The sequence below is a fragment of the Oncorhynchus nerka genome, linkage group LG25, assembly GCF_034236695.1.
Source record: "Oncorhynchus nerka isolate Pitt River linkage group LG25, Oner_Uvic_2.0, whole genome shotgun sequence".
In the NCBI taxonomy this organism is placed as follows: Eukaryota; Metazoa; Chordata; class Actinopteri; order Salmoniformes; family Salmonidae; genus Oncorhynchus; species Oncorhynchus nerka.
Genome location: NC_088420.1, coordinates 38,364,157 through 38,388,761, shown reverse-complemented (window position 1 = coordinate 38,388,761; position 24,605 = coordinate 38,364,157). Strand labels below are relative to the sequence as shown.

The window sequence follows — 24,605 nt, the reverse complement described above, 5'->3', positions numbered from 1 at the left end:
AGCTGTGAGGGGAACGGCACCTCAGTACCTCCAGGCTCTGATCAGGCCCTACACCCAAACAAGGGCACTGCGTTCATCCACCTCTGGCCTGCTCGCCTCCCTACCACTGAGGAAGTACAGTTCCCGCTCAGCCCAGTCAAAACTGTTCGCTGCTCTGGCCCCCCAATGGTGGAACAAACTCCCTCACGACGCCAGGACAGCGGAGTCAATCACCACCTTCCGGAGACACCTGAAACCCCACCTCTTTAAGGAATACCTAGGATAGGATAAAGTAATCCCTCTCACCCCCCCCCCTTAAAAGATTTAGATGCACTACTGTTCCACTGGATGTCATAAGGTGAATGCACCAATTTGTAAGTCGCTCTGGATAAGAGCGTCTGCTAAATGACTTAAATGTTAAATGTTAAATGTTCTGCCTGCAGCTATGGAACCCTGACCCGTTCACCTGAAGTGCTACCTTGTCCCAGGCCTGCTGTTTTCAACTCTCCAGAGACAGCAAGAGCGGTAGAGATACTCTGAATGATCGGCTATGAAAAGCCAACTGACATTTACTCCTGAGGTGCTGACCTATTGCACCCTCTACAATCACTGTGATTATTATTATTTGACCCTGCTGGTCATTTATGAACATTTGGACATCTTGGCCATGTTCTGTTATAATCTCCACCCGGCACAGCCAGTAGAGGGCTGGCCACCCCTCATAGACTGGATCCCCTCTAGGTTTCTTCCTAGGTTCCAGCCACACCTCCACCTCCTGTCTTTTCTGTAGATATTATAAACATGGATTGCTACCACTGTATCATCAAAAGTACTATCTAAGTGAGTTTCAGAGATTGTCAGAATATGAATGTCATCTGTTACTAGCAAATTATTGATTTCATGAACCTTGTTTCTTAAGCTACATATGCTAATGTGGGGTATTTTTAACACTTTTCTGGGATGCTTGTATGTTTTTATTGCTTTACTGGGAAGCTTAGCAGAGGTAGACATGCTCAGGTTGTTTATGTTAGTGCAGGATGAGCTGCAGTGGACTTCTTTCTTGGGCACACCACCTCAGTGCTAACAGCATAACTCTGGTTCATAGTCATATGATTACTGCACACAATAGCTGTGGGATCAGCAGAGGCATTCAGGGCAGTAAGAGGGACATAAATTAGGTTACTTACATTCTGTCTTCCAGTGCCCCTGGGATAATGTACATTTGCTGAAGTATTATGACAACTCAGCGACACAATGGTAGGGACTAAATGAGCTGGGTCATTGATAAGTCATTGTCTCAACGCAGCCTTATAATGTTGTGAAAGGATCCAGGAACCCAAATAACTGTCAATAAATGTTACACCCACAGAGCTGCAAGTCTCGTACAGTTATGGAGGGATAAAAGTCTGCTGAACCGTCCAAAGCCACGATATATGGAGGGCAGAGGGCCAGATATTATGGGGTGCTTGTTGGTGTCAAGTAATGACCCAATCAGTTCTTTAAAATCAATCTTCAGCTGTTCTGAGCAGCCCTTCATAATGTCATTCGACCCCACATGAACCATGACAGTATCAGCCCCTGGTGACTGACTACCCCAGGAAAACACAGTCTTTGCCCCCGGTACAGATATATGCCTCACCATCGAACTCCTTATCACAACAGCCGGAATGATCCAGACTCTGCCATGTCTTGAAGCTGATTGCGAGGCCAGAACTCACATGAGAAGAGGACTCCTGAGACGCCGGCTGCCTGTAGGCCACAAGAGCCAAACGGACAGAGCTCTGATCCAGAGAGCACAGCCCAATGGAGGGGGGCCATGGTGGTCCAGGCTGTGCCCAGGCAGTTGATTGATTAGGACAGGGAGAGGTAGCTGGAGGGACATCCACAGTCATGGAGGGAACACCCAAGTACCCGGCAGAAAACAGCTGGTACAGGGGCTCAAAGCTATTTGAAAGTATTCAGTCCAGACGCGGGAAGAAGGCAGGTGTGCCGAGAACGAATCTTCTCCTTCTTTCTGGTTCCAACACGCATCCATTTACGCTCACCTGGAGTCGAACAACGAGCAAACATTTTCTGGTTCAAGCTAGTAGAGGGGTGCAGTGGCAGAAATTGATCAGAGTCGAGGAAGGTCCCATTATCATCCTCTCGAATGTTTTGATAGGAAGCATTTGATAGTCTCATGGAATCCTTATTCAGTTCAAGGTGCTTGGTCAAATTTGTAATTTCTTCATGAAGAGTAATAATCCTTTCTTTAGCTGCATCAAGTTCAAAACATTTTTCACAAATGAAGGTATCCATTGGACCTTTCCCCGTGACAACTCCAAACATCTTGTAGATCAAACACTTACTAGCATGGCAGTCCCCAGCAGATCCAAAGGAGTTTTCACTGCTGAACGTTGACACTCCAAGGGAACAAACATTTCCTGGTGCTGCCGGGAACTTAGATGCTCCCTCCATGGCCACGGATGCCCCAACCAGCGCCCCCCCCCCCCCCCCCACACAACTGTCTTGTAATCTGTCTCTTGTTGAATGTGGAGAGCGAGAGAGAAGCGCAGGGAGATGGGTGATGACTGGGTCGGTTGTCAGTGACCGCACCGGCCCGGCTGCGTGTTAATGTTTGGTGTAGCCTCTCAGAGCTGTGTTGGGCATGTCCCCAGTGTCTGTAGTCGAGTGGGATACAAAACATACAATTACAGCAATTACAGCATGTACTGACCAACAATTGGAGTCACACTCACACACTGGAAATAAGGACTTTCCTTTAGTAGTTCTATAGAGAGTGTTGTATGAGTTGAACTCTTGGTAGCCTGGCTCAGTTGTTGGTATCCAGGTACTAAAGTTTCCAGGGGTAAAAAGTTGAATGAGAAAAGTTGAGCGAGGAAAAAACGAAGAAGTTGGTAATTGTGTTAAATGCAGAGTTTTGATTAAATGGTTATTAAAAGTACAACAACGACAAACAGCACAGCAGAACGACAACGCGGATGTGTGACATTTTTCAGGAAAGCAGTCACGTGTGCTGTATGATGGGGTTTTCTTGTCAGGTCATGTTTCTACTTGCACGAATGCACACACACAAACAGAAAAAATATTGTAACTTGGACCTAAATCATGCATTAATGTTGACATTTGAATTACAGTGGCATATTTAAGCAATAAGACCCGAGGGTGTGTGGTATATAGTATGGCCAATATACCACAGCTAAGGGCTGTTCTTAGGGACAGTGAAGGGCTGTTATTAGTGCCTAGATACAGCCCTTATCCGTTGTATTTTGGCCACCACAAAACCCAGAGGTGCCTTATTGCTATTATAAACTGGTTACCAATGTAATTAGAGCAGTAAAAATAAATGTTTTGTCATACCTGTGGTATACGGTCTGATATACCACAGCTGTAAGACAATCAGCATTCAGAGCTCAAACCAACCAGTTTATTACTGGGGTTGGGATTTTACTCTATAAATGCACTTTAGACAGATGATTCATAGAAATTGTGATCCAGCAGCACAGTCACACAACCACAAGAAAGAGACAGTCAGATGCATCCTGACATCAAGCATATAGTTTATTCATAAGATCAAACCCATGACAAGGCAGTGTTTTTCTTAGTTTTTATTTTACATTTTGACAAGTCCCCCTAATGATACAAGATAGATGAATGTGTTTTTGTCACATACTGATGCTCTAGTTATACAGTGAATAATATTGTTTATGGATTTTTTTTAAAGTAGATTAACTGTTAACTGGATGTCTGAGCTGCTATACATGACTAGGGGATACTTGGTGGTTGGTTGGTGTACTTTATCTCTCATGGAAGTTCAAAGGACTTCAATTAAGCTGTTACAAGACAGAAAAAATACACAAAACAAACTGGTACAGTTAAGAGATGGCACACATCTGGAGCTCAAAGCCATGGGCTACATTGTCAAGATGCGATAGGTTCCCGTCAGAGGTGTTGGACTCGAGTCACATGACTGACTCAATTCACAAATTTGATGACTCAGCCTGATAGAAAATAAAATCCCTTGATTATCTGACCAGGTTTTGGAACATTTTGTCTCCGTGGAGAGCCAGAGACAGTATCGCACTTGCAAAAAACAACAACATATTGGCTAGTGAAACGCACACATGGACCTATGATTGGACCAACAAAGTCACCCAACACTGGGTGAGCAACATAGTGAGAAGGTTTTAGGGAGTTGAAACTGAATGGGCAAAATATATATATATTTTTATACATATTTTAATAGAATATATATAGCCTACCATTTGTATTGTATATTTATACAATTGCTTATTCGATCTGGTCATTAACATAGGCCTACGGCATTGAACAATTATTTTAAAAACATATCATATGTGCTTCAGAACCAAAAAGCTGCGGGTCTTGACTGTTGACCAATGTCCAGTCATCAGCATTGGTGCGCAAAGGCGGTCGCACACATCCAAATAGTGACCAAAAAGCACTCGTTTCATTTTCTGCGATTTTGCCTGGTAACAACAGAGTAGCCTGCCTACATTAATATGATCCATATGGAGTACCGTTTAGCAATGGTGATTTAATTTATAATTTTCAAATTTCAGATATGGCTTAGTTTGGGTGGGTTATAATTATACAGCTCAGTGGTAACATCACACTACCTTCAATACTTATGGGATGAAGATGTAGCATATTCTGGCGAATTAATTGCTTATTTGTGAGGAAGAAAAAGACAGGTCATGCTTTCCATCCGATCCCGCAGCCTCTGCTGCATACAGGTAGGCCATTTGATCCTGCTAGCTCTGGGCTCCAGCGAAGTGACAATGACCACGTTTACATGCGCACAATAGTCCGGATAGGAGCTCATATGCCGCTTAAAATCTTATTCGGCTAAATTGTTTACATGCACCTCTGATATCCCGCTCACGAGTAAACGTGAATAAACAGAATATTCCTCATTTAAATTAATATGGGCTAAATGGGATAGTAACTGAAATATGGACACGGACAGTAGGCCTATTACCTCTCACATGTAGCGGGGTGAGTATAATTTGTGGAACGTTCCAACTTTGTAAATAACAAGGTTGCCAACAACGCATTCAAAATTCAATAGTGGCAGAATAAGATACCGGGTAGGTTGTTGGCAGTTTGGTTAAGTTTTTCACTCACCATGTTTATTCAGAAGAATGTTTTTCCTTGATCTGGTAGCCAATGGACAAACATTAAGAATAATCTATGTGGTGAGTTGATGCCTATTTAGCTACTAGATAGCTAGGTGAATTGATCATGCTACTTTGTATGCGTTGTTTGTTGGCATGCTTGTACTTCACGAAGTTTTGGAACAGATTCATGTTGGAAGTGGAACGTTCCACAAATTATACCCACAACATATAGCATAATAAAATATTAACTCCTTCAGAATTACGCATTTATTGCAGTAAAATTATACAACAAATGCTAATTTCGTCATGGGAACAGGAATGGATAAATATTATTTATTTATTTCAGCATCTCGAGAAAATACAAATGCCAGGGTAATGTGTTATCTTTGACACTGTAATGCAAGCAGACATATGCACCCAAGCCAAACTGAAGACTTATCAGAAATGTGTTTAATTGTTTTCTCAGATTTTCTTTTCCTTAAAACCAGTCAAACTGATTACATTTTGCACAGGACCAATCTTTCCACTGTTTTGGAGTTGTTGCATTTTCTTTCAGGTCCCTAAACAAAACAGACAACTTTACCGGTATTTACTAGATTACTAATGCATCCATTCTATCAAATGTAAGACATTATTCTGGTGAGCACTACTTTATTTAGTCTTCTGGGGCAACAATTTATGACAGAAGAGAAGCTGCATGTAGGCCTATCTAACCATAGTTGACAAACAATTGGCCTACCAAATGTAGTCAATTATATGGCCTACCAAATGTCAGAAGTTATAAGCAGAAAGTTGTCTAAATTAGTGGTGAATGTAGCTAGTCGGCTATACGGTCCAGTATGGAGTAGCGGCAAAATAAAGTATTATGGAATTATGGTGGATTGAATTTGACAGGTAGCCCACCCTTTGAAGTGATTTGACAATCTGACGAAAACATCATCGCAGAACCCCATGGACTGTACAACACAACATATGTGCAACTGAGCCTGCGCAGACAGCGAAAAACAACAGTAAAGGGTATAAATTGTTTACATCCTTTCTAAAATCAGCATATCCCAGGCATTTTATCTGGGTTTCTCATAACCGGGACAAAAGCTTTTTTGGGTTATAGTAATTGGGATATGATGTTTATATGCACCATCTCAAAAACAGAATACTTGAGTATCCTGAATAATAACGGGATATTGGTGTGCATGTAAACGTGGTCACTGTGACATGATATCCCTAGTTGATATCGGCAGCTAACATGAATGACTTTCAGCTCAAAATGCAGGTGTAAAAGGGTTCTGACTTATGTTTATTTGTGTATCTTTCGTTTTGAAAATGCATCACCGTTTTTTGGCCGTAATGATAGGCTAAATTTGAGCAGCGATTGTGCGCACCTTTGCGTGGGGGTCTCGCACTTTGAACCATTCCCTTTTGGGGGTTGCGGGTCAAACAGTTAGAAAACCACTGAGCTGGCAAACAGATTGCTGATTTGCTGAACAGCTATAGGATCGTGTGCAGCGCAAACGTCAAATTGTAGGGACAGAGGATTGTCAAATGAATATACATCTCTCTCTTTTTTTGCTGATGATCAAGAATATGAACCGTTTACTTTGCAAGCTCATCAGCAATGGGGCATCAAGCAACAATTTCTAGCATAGGCCTACTGGTGTTTTGGTATGTCAAAATTGCTTGAAATGTATAATTTATGTATAAGACTTGCATTTGGAATTTGGTAAAATAAATTATTACATATAATCAAAATGTGATGTTGACAAAATAATGAAAAGGGCTGTCTGGTAGCCTAAAGAAAATGGACAAAGATTTGTAGTTAAACAAGCCTTTGCCTGTATATATATATTTTTTTAACTTGATTTGAGACACACAAAAAAACTTGCGACTCGACTCGCTCTTAGAATGCAAGACTAGGACTTGACTCAAGACTCAACCTGTTCTACTTGGGACTCGATTTGAACCTTGTGACTTGAGATTTGCAGTGACTCGAATAATAGTGACTTGGTCCCACCTCTAGTTCCCGTGTGAAAGCAGACTCTGAAAGCTATTTTAATTGGTTAATCTTTACTACTCTGCTCTATCAGCAGATTGGCCAGCACTTGAGTGGGTGTGGCATTGGATATCAGCAAGGTGACACTTTACGTGTGTCCCCTAATGACAATGTCACAGATTTGCCTAAAAGCAGTGCTGCTGAAGCCTGTCTGTGGGGTGAATGTCTGAGTTAGCAAGAACTTAGTGGTTCACAAAACATAGTGGTTTGATGTAGAGACAGTGACGTGTATGGAAACGCAACACGCTCAAATTAAAACAAATAATAAAAGGAAATGTACAATGTTCTCTCTTTCCATTGTGGTTTTCATGGTTCTTTTTTGTCTCCTTTTATTTGACATATTCCACTTCAATAACATCCTTAACGTAAAGGACACAGCACTATCTTTGTTGACTCTCTATAGTATTTACAGGATCTAACCGACAGCGATACACATTTAGATTATACCCTCTCTCCCCTCCTACTGACACCACTCTCACAAATAATAAACTGGTCACCATGGAGGTCCCATGACTCCTCATCACCAGCGGATCAACAATGCTCTCCTCTACAAGATCTTCTTCTTGCCGTTTGATACTTGTTGAAGAATAAAAGCAGTAGACGAGCATCCCTCGTCTTCTACACTCAACCTGATATTGGGGATTGCAGTATGACACCTGTTTCAATTCATTCTGTGTTGGCCACCTCTCTACTCCCTTCATCTGTTTAGATGTTATACTGTAGGCTACAGTATGCTATGTGAACTGGAAAAGACAACTGTAGAAAGTCAAATGTCCTATTATAAGTACGTAAACGATGTACTGTATATTACCTATGATAAGAGTGAAATCAAGGAGTACATGTGGAAAGGTCAACTTCTCAGGACATTTATCAGGCAGAATATGAGCCATTAGACATTGTAAAGTCAACTTCTAAAACTGTTGGTCGGACCAAAGCAAGCCTATTATATCCAAGAAACTACCGGTCTTTCAATGGTGGCACTTCAATATCAAACCTTTTTCTAACTTAAAGGGGAACTCCTCTCAAAAACGATATTTTTGTATTTTTCCATAAATGATTAGCATTTAACATCATCATGATGGTGGCCGGTGACATCTTGAAAGTCTAATATCTTGAAAACTTAAATGCTTAAACTGTCTATCCTCATTTTGACTTGATCCACCTCAAAGAGAAGGTAGAAGGACACAGAAGGCACCACTACTTTCTTAGTCAGCATTATCGATGTCATGACATTACTTTCCTTGTCGCCTTATGGACAGTCAACCAAGGCCAATATAGCCTTATTCTCAGTGGACTCAACTCAAACAGGGACGGACAGCCACCTGCACAACAGTGCTTCCTGTGAGGGAGTAGTGTTGAACAGTCGGAACCGTGGGATTATGGCTTCTCCTGAAGAGGACCTTCAACTGTCCTCAACCTGATATTCAGACTGATTATCTCTGTACATGTACATTAGGACACTTCACAGTTGGACCAGATGGAAAGGAATATAACATTGGATTGTTTCTGTAATACTGTATTTGCATCATTAGAAGTCCAGAAGCTGAATGATTCTCTTTTTAAATTATTTTTAAAAATCTTTCTCTCTGTTCCCAAAGCACTGACAGTTATCGCCCCGTTTCCATAGCAACCTCTTCCTGCCACTGCTGTGTTTGGAGATTTGATCAGAGGAGCTGTTGTCCAATGACAGATGACTACTGAGACAGTTATGGACCATGGTGGACTGGGCTTACTATCAGGTCAACATCATCAACATAAGTCAGAACCCTTTCAATGTCAAAATGACCAATATGATGAAGAGCCTCCATTGCAAAACTGAGGCTTCATTCCATTTTAGCTCCTAGTCCCTTCCCCTAGCTCCTGCTCAGTGTTCACACCCACAGATGTGAAAGGATCTGGATAGGTGTAATAAATATGATGGCAACTCCATTTAGCTCAATTGAAGGGCTAACTGTGGCCATCACCACGTCGCTTACACCCGCTCGGTCCTTTCAGATCTGACGCCAGTACATTTTCAAACTATGAATAAAAAAATGGTGGACTTCAAAGCTGGGGAAGGAACTAGAGAAGAGAACTGGTACCAGGCATAAGCCACATAACACAACCAGTGAAAGGATAAGCTCTCTGAAATAGGTCCAAGTCCCACCAATTGTTCCTGACCCACAATTTGGTAAACACTGGGCTAAAACATCATCCCTCTCTTCCTTTCTATTTCTTTATTTTTTCCTTTCTTCACTTCCTCTTGTTTGATTATTGGTTGTGGATGCTACTTTCATAGTTTGTACAAGTCATCTGTATTTCTCTACTGCCTATACATAGGTGTTCCTAATGTGTATATTTACAGATCACACTTTCTTGTACACGATACAGGTGTTAGCTCGGACCAATCACATCAATGTACTCTCTCTCTTCTTCGATCTTTGAACAAAAACATATTTACACCAAACCTCACCAAATAATATGCTTCATTGTCCTCTTGATTTTTGCGCTATTTGTGTGTCCTAATTTTATGTGTGTGATTGTGTGTGCATTACCCTCCTAGCCATGCATTGGAACATGTGAAATAGCAGTAGTAGGAATTTCATTGTTGTTATTGTTTTTTAAACCGAGGAGGATACATAATATCTCAAATACGGTACCAAGACTTATTCCTAGAACTGTATCATAGAAAAAGAAACAGGCAATCCATCTAGAAGATGGAAAATAAACGTATAAACAAATGAATCAATAAATGAATAAAACACGTCGCATACTGTAGAACGGAAATTAACATTCCAGTTTTAGAGGGATACTGTATATATGGGGTATTTTACAATGGAAAGAAGAGCCACCAGTACCCCCTGGTGGTGAGATTGATGAACCTACACAAGCAGCAGCAGGAAGAAGAGGATATGGTTGTCATGGCAACACTTCCTACTTCCTGCCTGCTTTACTCCAGGTAGATGTCTTCGGTGGGGCAAGCGTACTCCAGGTGCTCCTGGTAATACTCCTGGAAAGCCCGTCTAGAGAGCAAGACAGAGAACAGAGGCCTTAGCTTAACAAACAGATGTCTACAATCAAATCACCCTGCAATAATGTCTCAGCCAGACTCACATCATGGTTCTAGCCCAAGATGAGCATCAGCTTAGTAAACATTTACCCATACCATTAATTAATGTCTGAAGCCTTTCTGTCCACTAACCCTGACTCCCCAGCCCATACTGTCCTGCTCTGCCCTCTGCTTTGCTGTGTCGACCTTGAGCCATTGCCATCTTTAATAATTCAAACCCAATTTGCCTGATTCAGACAAGACAGGAACTACAGACATTATAAACCCCAGCTCACACACACACACACTCCCTCTCTCTGTCTTTCTCTGTCTCTGTCTCTTGCTGAGAGAATGACTCAATACTTTGTAATGACTTTTCTTCTCCTCTCCAGCATGCCAGCTGAACTAAACGGCTTGATACTATAGGTATAGTAGTCTATGGTTTCCAACATTCTTATTCAGACCACAGTATGTCATATAAGCAGTAATGACCGAGATTGGGAGATAAAGCATTGTTAGGCTCAACCCTAATACACCCCCCCCTTAGCCCTGCCTCTCTGTTTTGCACTATCCCGCAAGCCACATCGAGTCAGAGGGGTCTTCCAATTCAACTCTGAATGAAGGGTAGTGCCTTTTCAGTATTCTAGTTGGCCCTCCACACTAAGTAAATTGACATGCAGACTTCCTTTCGCGTAGTTGTCAAAACTCCCAAAACTGCAACCCAAGGGTCTAAAGTTGCTTCAAGAAGATGGCTGGCAAAAATACTAGGATGGAAACACATGTAAGTAATCCTAACTTTAAAAAACAAATTACGCAAAAAATGTACAGTTCAGAGGAATGTGTTCGTTAATGTATACTGAACACAAACATACAATGCAACATGCAACAATTTCAATGATTTTACTGAGTTACAGTTCATTTAAGGAAATCAGTCCATTTAAATAAATTCATTAAACCCTAATCTATGGACTTTACATGACTGGTCCAGCCAATCAGAATGAGTTTTTCCCCACAAAAGGGCTTTATCACAGACAGAAATACTCAGTTTCATCAGCTGATAGATGAACCCGCAGGTGAAGAAGCCGGAAGTGGAGGTCCTGGGCTGGGGTGGTTACACATGGTCTGCGGTTGTGAAGCCGGTTGGGAGTACTGCCAAATTCTCGAAAACAATGTTGGAGGTGGCTTATGGTAGAGAAATGAACATTCAATTCCCTGACAACAGCTCGTGGACATTCCTGCAGTCAGCATGCCAATTGCACGTGACAAAACTGCACGTTTTTAGAGTGGCTTTTTATTGTCCCCAGCACAAAGTGCACCTGTGTAATGACCATGCTGTTTTAATCAGCTTCTTAATATGCCACACCTATCAGGTGGATGGTTTATCTTGGGAAAGGAGAAATGCTCATAAACAGGGATATAAACACATTTGTGCACAGAATATGATAAATATACGCTTTTGTGCGTATGTGACCTTTTATTTCAGCTCATGAAACATGGGACACACAGTTAACATGTTGCGTTTATATTTTTGTTCAGTATAGACAAACATGATTATGCATATTTTTGGGTCATCACTACGGGGGCACAGCCAATGCCTTACTGCAACTTCAATAAAACAAACAGTGCTGTGGAGAGGCTCTACATGCCTAGGTTTACAAGCACAGCTTAAAGGGGATTGAGAATCATACTCCAAAGTGTGTCCTATAGCAGAGATGGGTGTGTGAAAGAGAGACTCTGAAGTACTGTGTGTGACTCACCCAACACTCTCGGCCACACGCCGCATTGACTCCTGGGAGACAAAGACGTGGCAGGCGAACCTGTTCAGCATGGGATGTTTAGTGATGAAGCCAAAGTAGCTGAGGAGTGAGACAGGGGGTTAAGTATAAACAAATACAGTTGAATGTTCTACCTTTATTCTTTGGTGTTTTATTGTCTAATGAAATGTATCCTCAACATTAACTTTCATACCAATTGTTTTTGGGGTGGCATCCACAGAAAGAGATGTTCTTCATCTGGAAGAAGTGACTACATCTGTCAAACTGGAGAGAAAAAGGGAGGGGGGAGAGAGAAATGCTCATATTATGTGGTAGTTTCAGCATCCTTTTGATTGCACTACAGTCGCTTAAGAGTCTCTGCCAAAAACATATATGTCCCTGTTACGTCCCCAGTTTCTGTGTTGTGGTTTGTTATGTGTGTGTTTCAGGATGGCTTCCTGAAATCCCCCAAGCAGCTGATTGGTCGACTCCATGGCTAATTTACTTTCTTTGCATTGGTTCTGTCCAGACCATTTTCCCCATATTACCGTGTGAAGGAATAAATTCCTATTAAACGGTAAAATCTCTGCCTTTTGTCATCCTTACTCACACCTACAGTCCCATACCTCCTTCACTTCACGGGGAGTTGAGTTGTAGCAGGGAGTTGCGTTCCCTCTTCATAGAGGCGTACGTAACAGTCCCAGTTTACACTCGTTTCTTACCCTCACTTACACCTCCCCATATCTCTCACCTCATCCAAAGTGTCATATTCATCCTCCAGGCTCATCACCAGTTTAACCCCTTGTAAACTAATCTCCAGCTCACACAGAGAGGGGGGTCTCACATGGACCGTCCGCTTCCGCGCTATCGCAATCTGACAAAGAGAGAGTTCGATACAGATCAACTTTGTTAATTGAACACTGTTTCAGACTATTGAGCACTAGCATTGACCTGTTAGTTTACCCAACCCAGAGTGGTGCATTTCCTGTTTACCTTCTGCATGGCGGCACACAGGATACCATTGCCTTGGTGATAGGGCACCTCCACAGAACCCAGGAACTGAACGCTGAAACTGTCCATCCAGGCTGGGTTCCTCTTCACTCCTACCGGAAGTACACACACAGGAGGTGACATCAGACTGGAGGCATTTATGTACCGTCTATTTTATCTTATTGACATCCAGGTTATGTGTCTCCAGTGATGACATACTCTGTATAGAAAGGGAACTTTCCAGTAAAACTGTGCTCCTACCAGACATGAACGTAACGTTTATGTCTCTCCATCACTCACCCATTATCTCCTTGAACTGCCCTATGACCTCATGGGCATAGAAGGCAGGGAATATCCCCATCTCTCCCGTCCGCATGTTGTAGCCTCTGTACCAGTAGTCATCCTCCTCCTCCTCGACATACAGAGGGTCGTCCACATCCAGCTCCAACTCATCAACATGTCTAGGGATAAACCTGTAGGAGGCAGGAGACAGAGGGTATAGATACACACACATTACTTGGTTTTAGTGAGGAGGAAGCAGCATCTGTCTGGGTATCAGGTGACTCCCCGAGGAGAGGCTGTTAGCTGAAGAAACAGCAGAGACACATTTAGGGATGGAGGGAGGAGGGGAGAGAAGAGGGAGGGTGGTAGGAAGGGGTGAAAGGGAAGGGGGAGGGGAAGTGCTGAATGATTTAGGTTTATAAAGGTTAGGGAGAGAGGAATGATTCAGTTACTGAGGAAAGGGGAAACAGTGTGCACACACACACAGTGAGGCCCAGGTGGTGGCAGGCTGGTGTGTGTATAGCTGTTCCCCCTGCAATTTCACTAGGGCCATGACACCTGCCCTCCTCTCACTCTCTCCTTTCCTCTCTTCCTCCCCCCATCTCTTCTTCCCTCCCTCTCTCCAGACCACTAGTGATTTCACCAGAGTCCCGTCTCCTACTGCACACAACCATCCTTTATCCCATATCACCTACAATCCATAGTGCATGTGTGGGACTAAGAACAAAGAGTCAAACAGATAAGAGATTATAACATACTCTTGAAATGATAACGTTACAATAATTACAGTTTTTTTCTCTGATCTTGATTTCAGATTGCTTGTTGTGTTGCTCTCTGTTTATATAACACGGTATGTCTGTAAATGATGTTCTGAATGCTATGACTCACCTGTATACAGCCCTGTGTGTCTGGTCCCTCTCCTCTCCGTTGATGGCACAGGAGAACAGCCCAAATGACTCTGTACCTGCACAGGTAAACACAAACAGTGAGATCACTGATACACACGTTGGGAGGAACATTAATATAACCCATAGGACCTCTCTGAATAACATCTAAATGAATTATAACTGCATCGGTCATAATAACTCATTATGATGAAATTCTTATTCTTTCCATTTGTAATAGATCCTTAATTATGTAGACAATCCTTCAGTGATCTTTTATCATGCTACAGCTTGGGAGAGCCAACATGAACACTCTGGACTCAGTAAATGAGACATATTCAGTTGGGATCTAACTTGGTACAGGCCTGAACATGAATGAATACAACAACCACGTCTCAGTCACTAGTAAGCAGTGGTACTGATAACTCAAAAATGTACTCAAAAGGCATACGTGAAATATGCAAATAAGCCTTAACACAGCATAAAAAACCCACCCAAAATAAAACCTCTATCAACGCAGTTCCACAAAGAGCCATAAACTTGTTTTTGTAGAACCTTTTATGATAGTTCCTTTTGGAATCAAAAATTGTTTTTTCAAAGAACCATCCCATTTAAAGTTTGTTCAAAGAACCTAAAATGGTTTCCCCTATAGCATCACTCTGAATAACCTTATTTGGTTCCAACTGGAACCTGTATCTTTAAGTGTAGGATACTTACTAGAGGATCGTGAGGTGCTGTTGACAAATACGTTGAGGAACTTCTTGGAGAAGTGCATGTCAGCCTCAGGTGAGGAGTCTTCTGACGAGCTGAGGAGTTCTGGCCGCACCCCTCCGTTCCCCCGGAAGTACCCCACCTCCCCCATCCCCAGAGGGTCATCGTCACACAGTGTAGACAGCTCACTGTCATCACTCAGCACAGAGGTACATCTGGGAGGGGCACGGTTCACACAGGTTAGTCATAATAGCTTCATAGAAGACGACAATATAAAAGCATCCATAATGCACTATAAAGTTGACTCCTGATAAATCAGCTTGGGACTGTTGTGACAGCACTGACTAAACAGGAGTAATTAAACAACTTGATGTAAATGACTTTTAAATTGCCAATAGAATAAAATTCAACTAAACCCTTCCACAACAAAGATGGGCCCTTTCTCCATGTAAGTACCTCCTGAGGCTGACCAGCTCCAGTGTAGTGTTCTCATCCACCACCAGAGTGTACTTCATGGAGTCGTATGCCAGACCGTCGTCATCCGGCTGGGACCGCAGAGGGAGGTCTCTCTCACACAGGGTGCGTTCCTGCTCCAATAGGGTGAGGTCCCGGACACTCTCGTCGATGGGCGGAGAGCTATCCAGGTACTGGTGGCTGCCAACGTAGGATGACTGCTTCCTCAGGCAGCTCAGGAATGGGGAGGAGTCTCCCTCTTCCTCATCATTGTCAGTGGAGTAGGTGAGGCTGAAGCATCGGTTGGTCTGGGCCGTGGGGATATCCAGGGTCATGCTGTGTTTGACAGTGTTGATGCGTTCCAGGGAGGCCGTAGAGTGTCCGTTGGGCTTGGCCTCTGTCTCGCGGCCCTCGTCCTTGTCAATCGCCACGCTCTCACTCAGAATAGGAGAGTCCAGCTCCTCCGTACCCTCCAGCATCATCAGGTCGTTATCGGGCTCCACAGTATCGTCAGCTTCTTCATCCTGCCTCTTGGTGTTTTTGCCTGATTTAGGGCTGGTGATTTCTTTCTTAGAGTCCTGAGTGTGATTGTTGTTTGTGGATACCCTGTTGCCATAACGCTCCACGATCACCGGTCTGATGGTGTCAGCTGTGGGATTGATCTTGTACAGACAGGGGCCAAATCTATCGTTGACTTTCCCTGTGTTCCATTTGGGCAGCTCTGCACTCTTCTCCATCTTCTCTCTCTCCTTCCACTCCTTCCTCAGACCCTTCCCTTTTTTATCTTTCGATTCCTTCGTCCCAGATTTCAGCATTCTTTCACCCGCAGCGTCGGTGAACGTGACTGGCTCGATGTCTGAGGAGGGTGAGATGGTGTCCGAGATGGACACTGACCTCTTGAAACAGTCCTCGGGACAGCTAATTGGATAAGACCCCTCCAAGATCATCTTGTTCACCAGGTTGTTAAGCAACCAGGGTGAGTCTGAATTCTCGCTCAGCTCGTCCTCGCTCTCCGACTCGGACTCTCCCTCACTGTTACCGTCATAGTCGTCAGCGTGAGTGGGTATGAGTCTGGGTCCCACTGGCAGGTAGAAGGAGTGTTTGAAGCTCTCCAGGCTGTGGTCGGGTTCTATCTGGAGTACCATCTGTTTGGACCTTCTGTCCTCCTCACAGCGTGGGGGTGGGGGCAGGGCCTCATCTGGGTCAGCCTGGTGCTCATAAGGCAATTCATCATAATCATCTACACTCTGTAGGCCCATCAGAGCCTGGCCGTCATCATAGGGCTCTGGTGGCAGGATGGGGGAGTCAGCAGGGGGCGGGGTGGCTAGGCTGGGGGAGGGTAGTGGTGAAGGTGAGGGTAAGGGTGAGCCCACTTTGATGGGGTCTGGGTGGCCAAGGAGGAGCGATACCTTCATTCCCACAATGCTGCTGTCCTGTTCTAACTCGTTGTCAGGGCCCAGTTCCTGGTCGGAGGTGGGTGAACTGGCCTCTTCGATGGAGTTGGTGAGGTGGGAGGAGCGTCCACTACTACTGTCATCACTGGTCATGTCCAGCTCTGTCTCTGAGATGGAGGAGATCATATTGGAGACCAGGGGTCCTCCGCAGGCAAACGCTGCCTCCAGCTCCCCCTCAATGTCTGATTCTGACCCGGGAGAGCTCAGGTCATGCTCTTGGTCTGAGGTGGCGTAGCACCGCTTGTCATTCATGTCAGCGATGCCAGGGTCCGAGGACGGAGATGTGGAGTCATTGGCCGCCTCATTGGCTGTAGCTGGAAGCTCGCTGTGGTCAGTGTTTCTGGATTGGTCGAGAACATCAGAGCGGCTTGATGGCATATAGCTGGAGAAAAAAGCCAGCTCACAGGGCTCGATGGAGGGGAACTCAACGTAGACTGAGCTCTGGTTCTCCTTACACGCCATGTCATAGGTCTCCTTACACATGAACTCTACGTCAAAATCTTTCTCCAGCTCCTCACCTGACAGAGGGGTGTCAGCTCCGTCATTCCCCCCAATGGGAGCAGTGGAGGACAGGCATCGGCTGGTCCCGTCTGGGTCGTTTTCCGGTTCCCGGTCCAGGCCTGACTCAGTAGTGACCGTGTAGGTGTCGGTGGGACGTCGCTGGGTGGACATGCAGGACCGTGAACGTTTGTGGTTGTGGTCAGCGTTGTTGAGGTCGTGGTCGACCTCAGTGTCAGAGCACTGGGAGTGGTCATCCAGGGATGAAACTCTGGAGGTCAGAGTTGAAGGGTCGGCTGAGGAGTTAATGACCTCGTCAGAGCCCAGGTGAGACTTGTGTTGACCAAAGGAGCCTGTTGGAGAGGGAGAGGAGATAGAGAGAGAACAGAACAAGTAGAGATAAAATGAAGAGAGATGATAGAGGTTGAGGGAGATGAGAATGCAGAGAAGAAAAGAGAGATTAGAATGGATCATGAGAACATTATTGCAATAGCCACTTTAAACCAGAAGTCACCAGAGTAGGGATGGCAGTGATGGGAGCAATAGATAAACAGACCTATCTAAACTATGCTTTGTGTTGGGCCCAAACACACAATTACAAATTAATTCTCACCAATTGGACTTGGAATGTTTGGTGTCAAAATGGAGCCCATTCTTTAGAATCCCAAACTATGTTTGCCAAAGTCTATATCTATAGCTCTGGCCAGTGAGGACAGGACGACTACACTTTTACAACACGTCACTAGATGTTTATGGCGGATGACTTCTGGAGGGCGGCCATTTTGTTTGAGGGGGAGTACCTTTGCTCTGGGACGCTGGGGCCTGGGGGGCTGTTTGGGAAGGACACTGGCCTGTCACGTGGCTCCCATCTTCCAGACATGAGTGGGTTGGAGACAGACGGCCTGCACGCAAAGGACAACAGCTTACAGTAACATTTAAAGACACAGCATAAATAGACAATACTAGGTAGATAAATTATCATACAAACATTTGTAGAAAACCTTTTCCTTAGAAAGCTAGGGTATTTGAGAGGAAATAAGCTGCTAGGTGTTGGTAGTGGTTTATTATTGGTAAGTAATAAGACAGCACAGTATTCACCTTGTGAGGTGGGCTTGCGTAGAGAATGCTGCCAGCTGCCCTTCTTTGGAGAAAGACTGCTGTTGTTGTTCAATGAGTCCTGGGAGAGAGAGAGAGTGGTGGTGAGGTTAAGGGTGGTGGGCCGGCTCTTCAGAGTGCCCAGTGTAGGGGAAGGAGGAAGGGAAGCGGAGGGGGAGGGTGGAGCATCAGGGTCCACCTCCTCTTCATCCTCCTCATCCTCGTCATCGATCATCTCAAACTCCTGGAAGTCGTCCTGGAAGGAGCAGACCGGGTGGTGAATATCGCTCTTCTCCCGAATCAGACAGTCCTGAGAGAGAGAGAGAGAGGATATGAAGGGAGGGAGAGAGAGAATGAGTGACTGGTGGTATGGCAGAGATTGCTTTAACAATATTTTAACACTGTGAGAGGCTGAAATGCAATGCTGTCAGCAAATACTCAAATGCTAGTATGAACAAAAGCAACAACCCCAGAGTCACCTTCCTGGGCTCATATACAATAGTTTTCAGAGAGCTGTGGGACAGTTAAACCCAGAGCAGCCTACAAGAAGAATATAACACTGCAGTATCCCATCAACACACAAACACACATCAAAGCACTGCGGTAGGCTGGGGCTCAGGTGACTTGTCCACTCTGCTCCAAAGTCTAGAAGGGGGGAGAGAAAGAGAGAAAAGGAGAGAGAGGGGTGTATTGATGATGCCTCAGGTTTTAGCGGTTTTACAGTAAAATTCAATTTAAATTAGATTCAGATGTGTGTGTGTGTGTGTGTGTGTGTATGCATGCTTTTGTCCAGGCTAAAAGCACTCAGCACATCTTTGTACTGTATATCTTTGTACATGCAAAAAGTATGCGGAAATAGTCACTGTACCATTAAGTATTTTTTTTAACCTTTTATTTAACTAGGCAAGTCAGGTCTGGCCAAACCTAGACAACACTGGGCCTATTGTGTGCCGCCCTATGGGACTCCCAATCACAGCCAGTTGTGATACAGCCTGGAATCGAACCGGGGTGTCTGTAGTGACACCTCAAGCTCTGAGATGCAGTGGCTTAGACCGCTGCGCCACCCGGGAGCCCTAATCACAGTCTCCAAGTGAAAAGTTGGTGGCAATAATTATAGATGATATCTTTATTTATTGTCTTAGTCGCTACAATGTGAATAGACACGTTGTTACATCACTCACTACAATCAACACAACACTATATTGCTTTTGACAGGGAGAACACTGGATTGAATATATTCTAGCTATCCACTTTGCATTTGAACAGCACAGCACTTCATGATCGGTCTCTCTTTCCTCATCGGTCTCTCTTTCCCTCCTCTCTCTCAGCATCAAAGCCCACCTTCTTGTCCCCTTCACACAGGACTGCTAACGCCTGCTAAACCTTAACACCAGAGAAACTAAAATCAACCGTCAATCTAGAACCCAGGGGAAATCTAGAAGATACACGTACAGCACAGTTTCTCAGAGAAAGTCAAATGACAAAGCCTACTGTACAAGAAACATGGATCGATTGCTTTTTATTAGTATTAAAAAAATGTTGCGTGTGATCACATTTGTAGATCATCTATTAATCTTAAAAGTCATACTGATAGTGTTGTGTATTGGTAGTGTATTAATGATATTGTAATGTACTCAGAACAGTATTACTCCATAGTGGACATTTAAACATTGACATCATTTATCTACAGTTAAACATCACCAAATCAATAAGAATGTAATGACTACATTCTGCTCCTTGGTGGCAGTGGTGATAGTGGACAGCTATACATATGAGTGTGTGTGTTTGTGGATCAATCCCCAGTTCTCAGGTACCCCAAGGACATCCCACCATGTTGGTCCAGACAGAGCTGACATTCCCTCCCTTCTACAGGCCAGGCAGCCAGCCTGGCGGAAGCACAACCCTTCTGCTGACTGAATTAGTTTCCCCTCTCTCCCTGTCTCAACGATAGGAGCCAGCTCCATTATATCCAGAGGAATTCAATTGATAGGAGGGAGAAAATGTTGCTGTACTGTTTGTTAATGTGACATTTGTCTGTGTTTGTGTCACATTATCGGTTCATTACATTCTACTTGTATATACATCCAACAACAGGAGACCAAACTCACATACTCCTAATACATCTATGTTAATCCAAAAACAGATAGATTAATATTGATGGTCCTGGTTTATCAATACCATTTAGTGATTGATTAATAACACTAATGGCTCCTCTCCATGCCCTAATTATACAATGCAGTCAGAAAGTGTTCAGAACCCTTGACTTTTTCCACATTTTGTTACGCTACAGCCTTATTCTAAAATGGATGGGAACAAATGGAAATAGCTTATTTACATAACTATTCACACCCTTTGCTATGAGACTCGAAATTGAGCTCAGGTGCATCTTGTTTCCATATCATCCTTGATGTTTTTAAAACATGTGGTAAATTAAATTGATTGGACATGATCTGGAAAGGCACACATAAGGTCCCATAGTTGACAGTGCATGTCAGAGCAAAAACCAAGCCATGAGGTTGAAGGAATTGTCTGTAGGGCTCTGAGATAGGATTGTGTCGAGGCACAGATCTGGGGAAAGATACAAAAAACATTTCTGCAGCATTAAAGGTCCCCAAGAACACAGTGGCCTCCATCATTCTTAAATGGAAGAAGTTAGGAACCACCAACACTCTTCCTAGAGCTGGCCGCCTGGCCAAACTGAGCATGAACTGGGAGACTATTCAAGATCGAGGGAAAGATGAACGGCGCAAAGTACAGAGAGATCCTTGATAAACCTGTCCAGAGCACTCAGGACCTCAGCCTGGGGTGAAGGTTCACCTTCCAACAAGACAATGACCCTAAGCACACAGCCAAGACAATGCAGGAGTGGCTTGGGGACAAGTCTCTGAATGTCCTTGAGTGGTCCAGCCAGAGTCAGGACTTGAACCCGAACGAACATTTCTGGAGAGACCTGAAAATAGCTGTCCAGTGATGCTCCTCATCCATCCTGACAGAGCTTGAGAGGATCTGCAGAGAAGAATGGGGAAACTCCCCAAATACAGTTGTGCCAAGCTTGTAGCGTCATACCCAAGAAGACTTGAGGCTGTAATCATTGCCAAAGGTGCTTCAACAAAGTACTGAGTAAATTATCTGAATGTCACATCCTGATCAATTTCCCCTGTCCTTGTTATTGTCTCCACCCCCTCCAGGTGTCGCTTGTTTTCCCCAGTGCATTTATTCCTGTGTTTCCTGTCTCTCTGTGCCAGTGTATTTATCCCTGTGTATCCTGTCTGTCTGTGCCAGTTCGTCTTGTATGTTTCCAAGTCAACCAGCTGTTTTCCCGATCTCCGGCTTTTTGCATTCTCCTTTTTCTAGTCCTCCCGGTTTTGACCCTTGGCTGTTTCTGGACTTTGTACCCGCCTGCCTGACCATTCTGCCTTGACCACAAGCCTGTCTGCAACTCTGTACCTCCTGGACTCTGAACTGGTTTTGACCTTTTTGCCTGTCCATGACCATTCTCTTGCCTACCCCTTTGGATTAATAAACATTGTAAGACTCCAACCATCTGCCACCTGTGTCTGCATTTGGGTCTCGCCTTGTGCCTTGATACTGAACCTTTATGTAAATGTAATATTTCAGTTTTTATTTTTTATAACTCCGCAAAAAAAATCGAAACCTGTTTTCGTTACAGTATGATACTGAATTACAGAAAATTACTGGCAGCACAGTAGCCAGTTAATTACTGTAGATTTACAGGAAAAAAATATGGTATGGTACTGTATTCTGTGGGGAACAGCATTGTCACTAATAGGTGCACCAAAAATAGCCTCTTACAAAGCACGCCTCAAAATATGGTAATGAGACATTTTGCCGCCCACATAATTTTCCTACAATGCAGCATAATTTATAGTATGCTTCTGTAAATATACACAAAACAGGTAAGTTATTTACTTTAAAATTGTATTGTAAAATTACAGAATTGTAGCAGAATGACATTGAGCCCCGATAATGTATTGCTCTTTAGTACTGTAATATAGAATTACAGTAGCTAACTTCGTTTTTCTGTAAATTTACAGTAATTTGTTACAGTGCCGGTAAAGGAGAGAGCTACAAGAGTATCTGAGACACACAGACCCACAGGCCCCATTTGTCTACTACCCCTTTGCTATGGCATATTATGAATAATATATATGTGCAGGGGCATTAATCACTGTTAGAGAGAGAGCAAGAGAGAGAAAGAGAGAGTGAAAGAAAGGATGGAGGTAGAGGGGGAGACTCACTTCACCTGATAGCTCAGTGATTTATGCCGGAGACTGACTCAAGGGACTGAGTATCCTGTCTGCTCCCAAAATACTGACAGCCCTCTCTCATTCTTCCTCTCACTCGCTCTTTCATTCATTCATTTTGTATTTCTCTTATCATTTCTCTCTGGTTCTACTCCCAAAGATTGATAGATACCAACAGGAAAATAAGCCATTTGCTTCCACCCAACCAGGCTTTCACTGAGATTCATTGTACACGGCAAACAGAGAATGGAAGACAACTCATGCTCATTTATAGCTCATCTCTTGAGCTCGTCTGTAGCTCATATCTAACTCCCAGACAAGTCACGAGACTGAAGGGAAAAATGCAGAAACTGTCCCGAGTCAGGAGTTAACCTCCCTTTTCTCTTCACTGAAGCATTATGGGAAATATAGGCCAGTGTTCTCTCCTCTCCATCTGCATAGGAATGACAGTGAGAACATGTGGGAGGACCAAAGTCAGTAAAAATCATCATCATGATATTCAGAATGTCAACATTAGGAATAACAGAATTGGAATTGCTTCTTTGTGCGTAATGGGGAAATTAACCATTCCTAGGTTGATTATTTATGTGTGTACAGTAACAGTCAAAAGTTTACCTCTACATGTACTCATTACAAGGTTTTTCTTTATTTTTACAATTTTCTACACTGTAGAATAATAGTGAATACATCAACACTATGAAATAACACATGGAATCATGTAGTAACCAAAAAAAGTGTTAAACAAATCAAAATATAGCCACCCTTTGCCTTGATGACAGCTTTGCACACTCTTGGTATTCTCTCAACCAGCTTCACCTGGAATGCTTTTCCAACAGTCTTGAAGGAATTCCCACAAATGCTGAGCACTTGTTGGCTGCTTTTTCTTCACTCTGCAGTCCAACGCAATTGGGTTGAGGTTGGGTGATTGTGGAGGCCATATGATGCAGCACTCCATCACTCTCCTTCATGGTCAAATAGCCCTTACACAGCCTGGAGGTGTGTTGGGTCATTGCCTTGTTGAAAAACAAATGATAGTCCCACTAAGCAGAAACCAGATGGGATGGCGTATCGCTGCAGAATGCTGTGGTAGCCATTCTGGTTAAGTGTGCCTTGAATTATAAATAAATCACTGACAGTGTCACCGGAAATGCACCCCCACACCTCCTCCATTTTTAATGATGAGAACCACACAATGCAAAGATCATCCATCTGTTCACCTACTCTGCGTCTGACATAGACACAGCGGTTGGAACCAAAAATCTCAAATTTGGACTCATGTTTCTTGGCCCAAGTAACTCTTCTGTTTATTTGTGTCCTTTATTAATGGTTTCTTTGCAGCAATTTGACCATGAAGGCCTGATTCACGGAGTCTCCTCTGAACAATTGATGTTGAGATGTGTCTGTTACTTGAACTCTGTGAAGCATTTATTTGGGCTGCAATTTCTGAAGCTGGAAACTCTAATGAACTTATCCTCTGCAGCAGAGGTAACTCTAGGTTTTCCTTTCCTGTGGCGATCCTCACGAGAGCCAGTTTTATGATAGCGCTTGACGGTTTTTGCGACTGCACTTGAAGAAACTTTCAAAGTCCTTGAAGTTTTCCAGATTAGTCTTAAATTAATGATGGACTGTTGTTTCTCTTTGCTTATTTGAGCTGTTCTTGCCATATTGTGGACTTGGTCTTTTACAAAAAAGGGCTATCTTCTGTATACCCCCCTACCTTGTCACAACACACCTGATTGGCTAAAAATCCACAAATTAACTTCTAACAAGGCATTCCAGGTGACTACCTCATGATCCTGATGGAGATAATGCCAACAGTGCAAATCTTTCAACAAGGCAAAGGGTGGCTACTTTGAAGAATCTGAAATATATTTTGATTTAACACTTTTTTGGTTACTACATTATTCCATATGTGTTACTTCATAGTTTTTATGTCTTCACTACTATTCTACAATGTAGAGAATAGTCAAAATAAAGTGAAAATGTATAAAAACCCTGTAATGAGTAGGTGTGTCCAAACTATT

General features: G+C 43.5%; 1 protein-coding gene across 1 annotated transcript in view; it reads right to left on the bottom strand.

Annotated features, from left to right (window-relative positions):
- Positions 1 to 3,522: 3,522 nt before the first annotated feature.
- The window catches only part of LOC115109489 (C-Jun-amino-terminal kinase-interacting protein 2-like), a 41,547-nt gene continuing 20,464 nt past the window's right edge, over positions 3,523 to 24,605 (bottom strand). The window contains exons 3-13 of the mRNA XM_029634429.2: positions 18,320 to 18,626; positions 18,022 to 18,123; positions 15,273 to 17,574; positions 14,823 to 15,031; positions 14,110 to 14,185; positions 13,240 to 13,412; positions 12,943 to 13,052; positions 12,701 to 12,823; positions 12,164 to 12,234; positions 11,953 to 12,051; positions 3,523 to 10,169 (exon numbers count right to left, since the gene is read on the bottom strand). Coding sequence (XP_029490289.1) covers positions 10,097 to 10,169; positions 11,953 to 12,051; positions 12,164 to 12,234; positions 12,701 to 12,823; positions 12,943 to 13,052; positions 13,240 to 13,412; positions 14,110 to 14,185; positions 14,823 to 15,031; positions 15,273 to 17,574; positions 18,022 to 18,123; positions 18,320 to 18,626 — 3,645 coding nt within the window. The 3' untranslated portion in view covers positions 3,523 to 10,096. The remainder of the gene's footprint in view (positions 10,170 to 11,952; positions 12,052 to 12,163; positions 12,235 to 12,700; positions 12,824 to 12,942; positions 13,053 to 13,239; positions 13,413 to 14,109; positions 14,186 to 14,822; positions 15,032 to 15,272; positions 17,575 to 18,021; positions 18,124 to 18,319; positions 18,627 to 24,605) is intronic.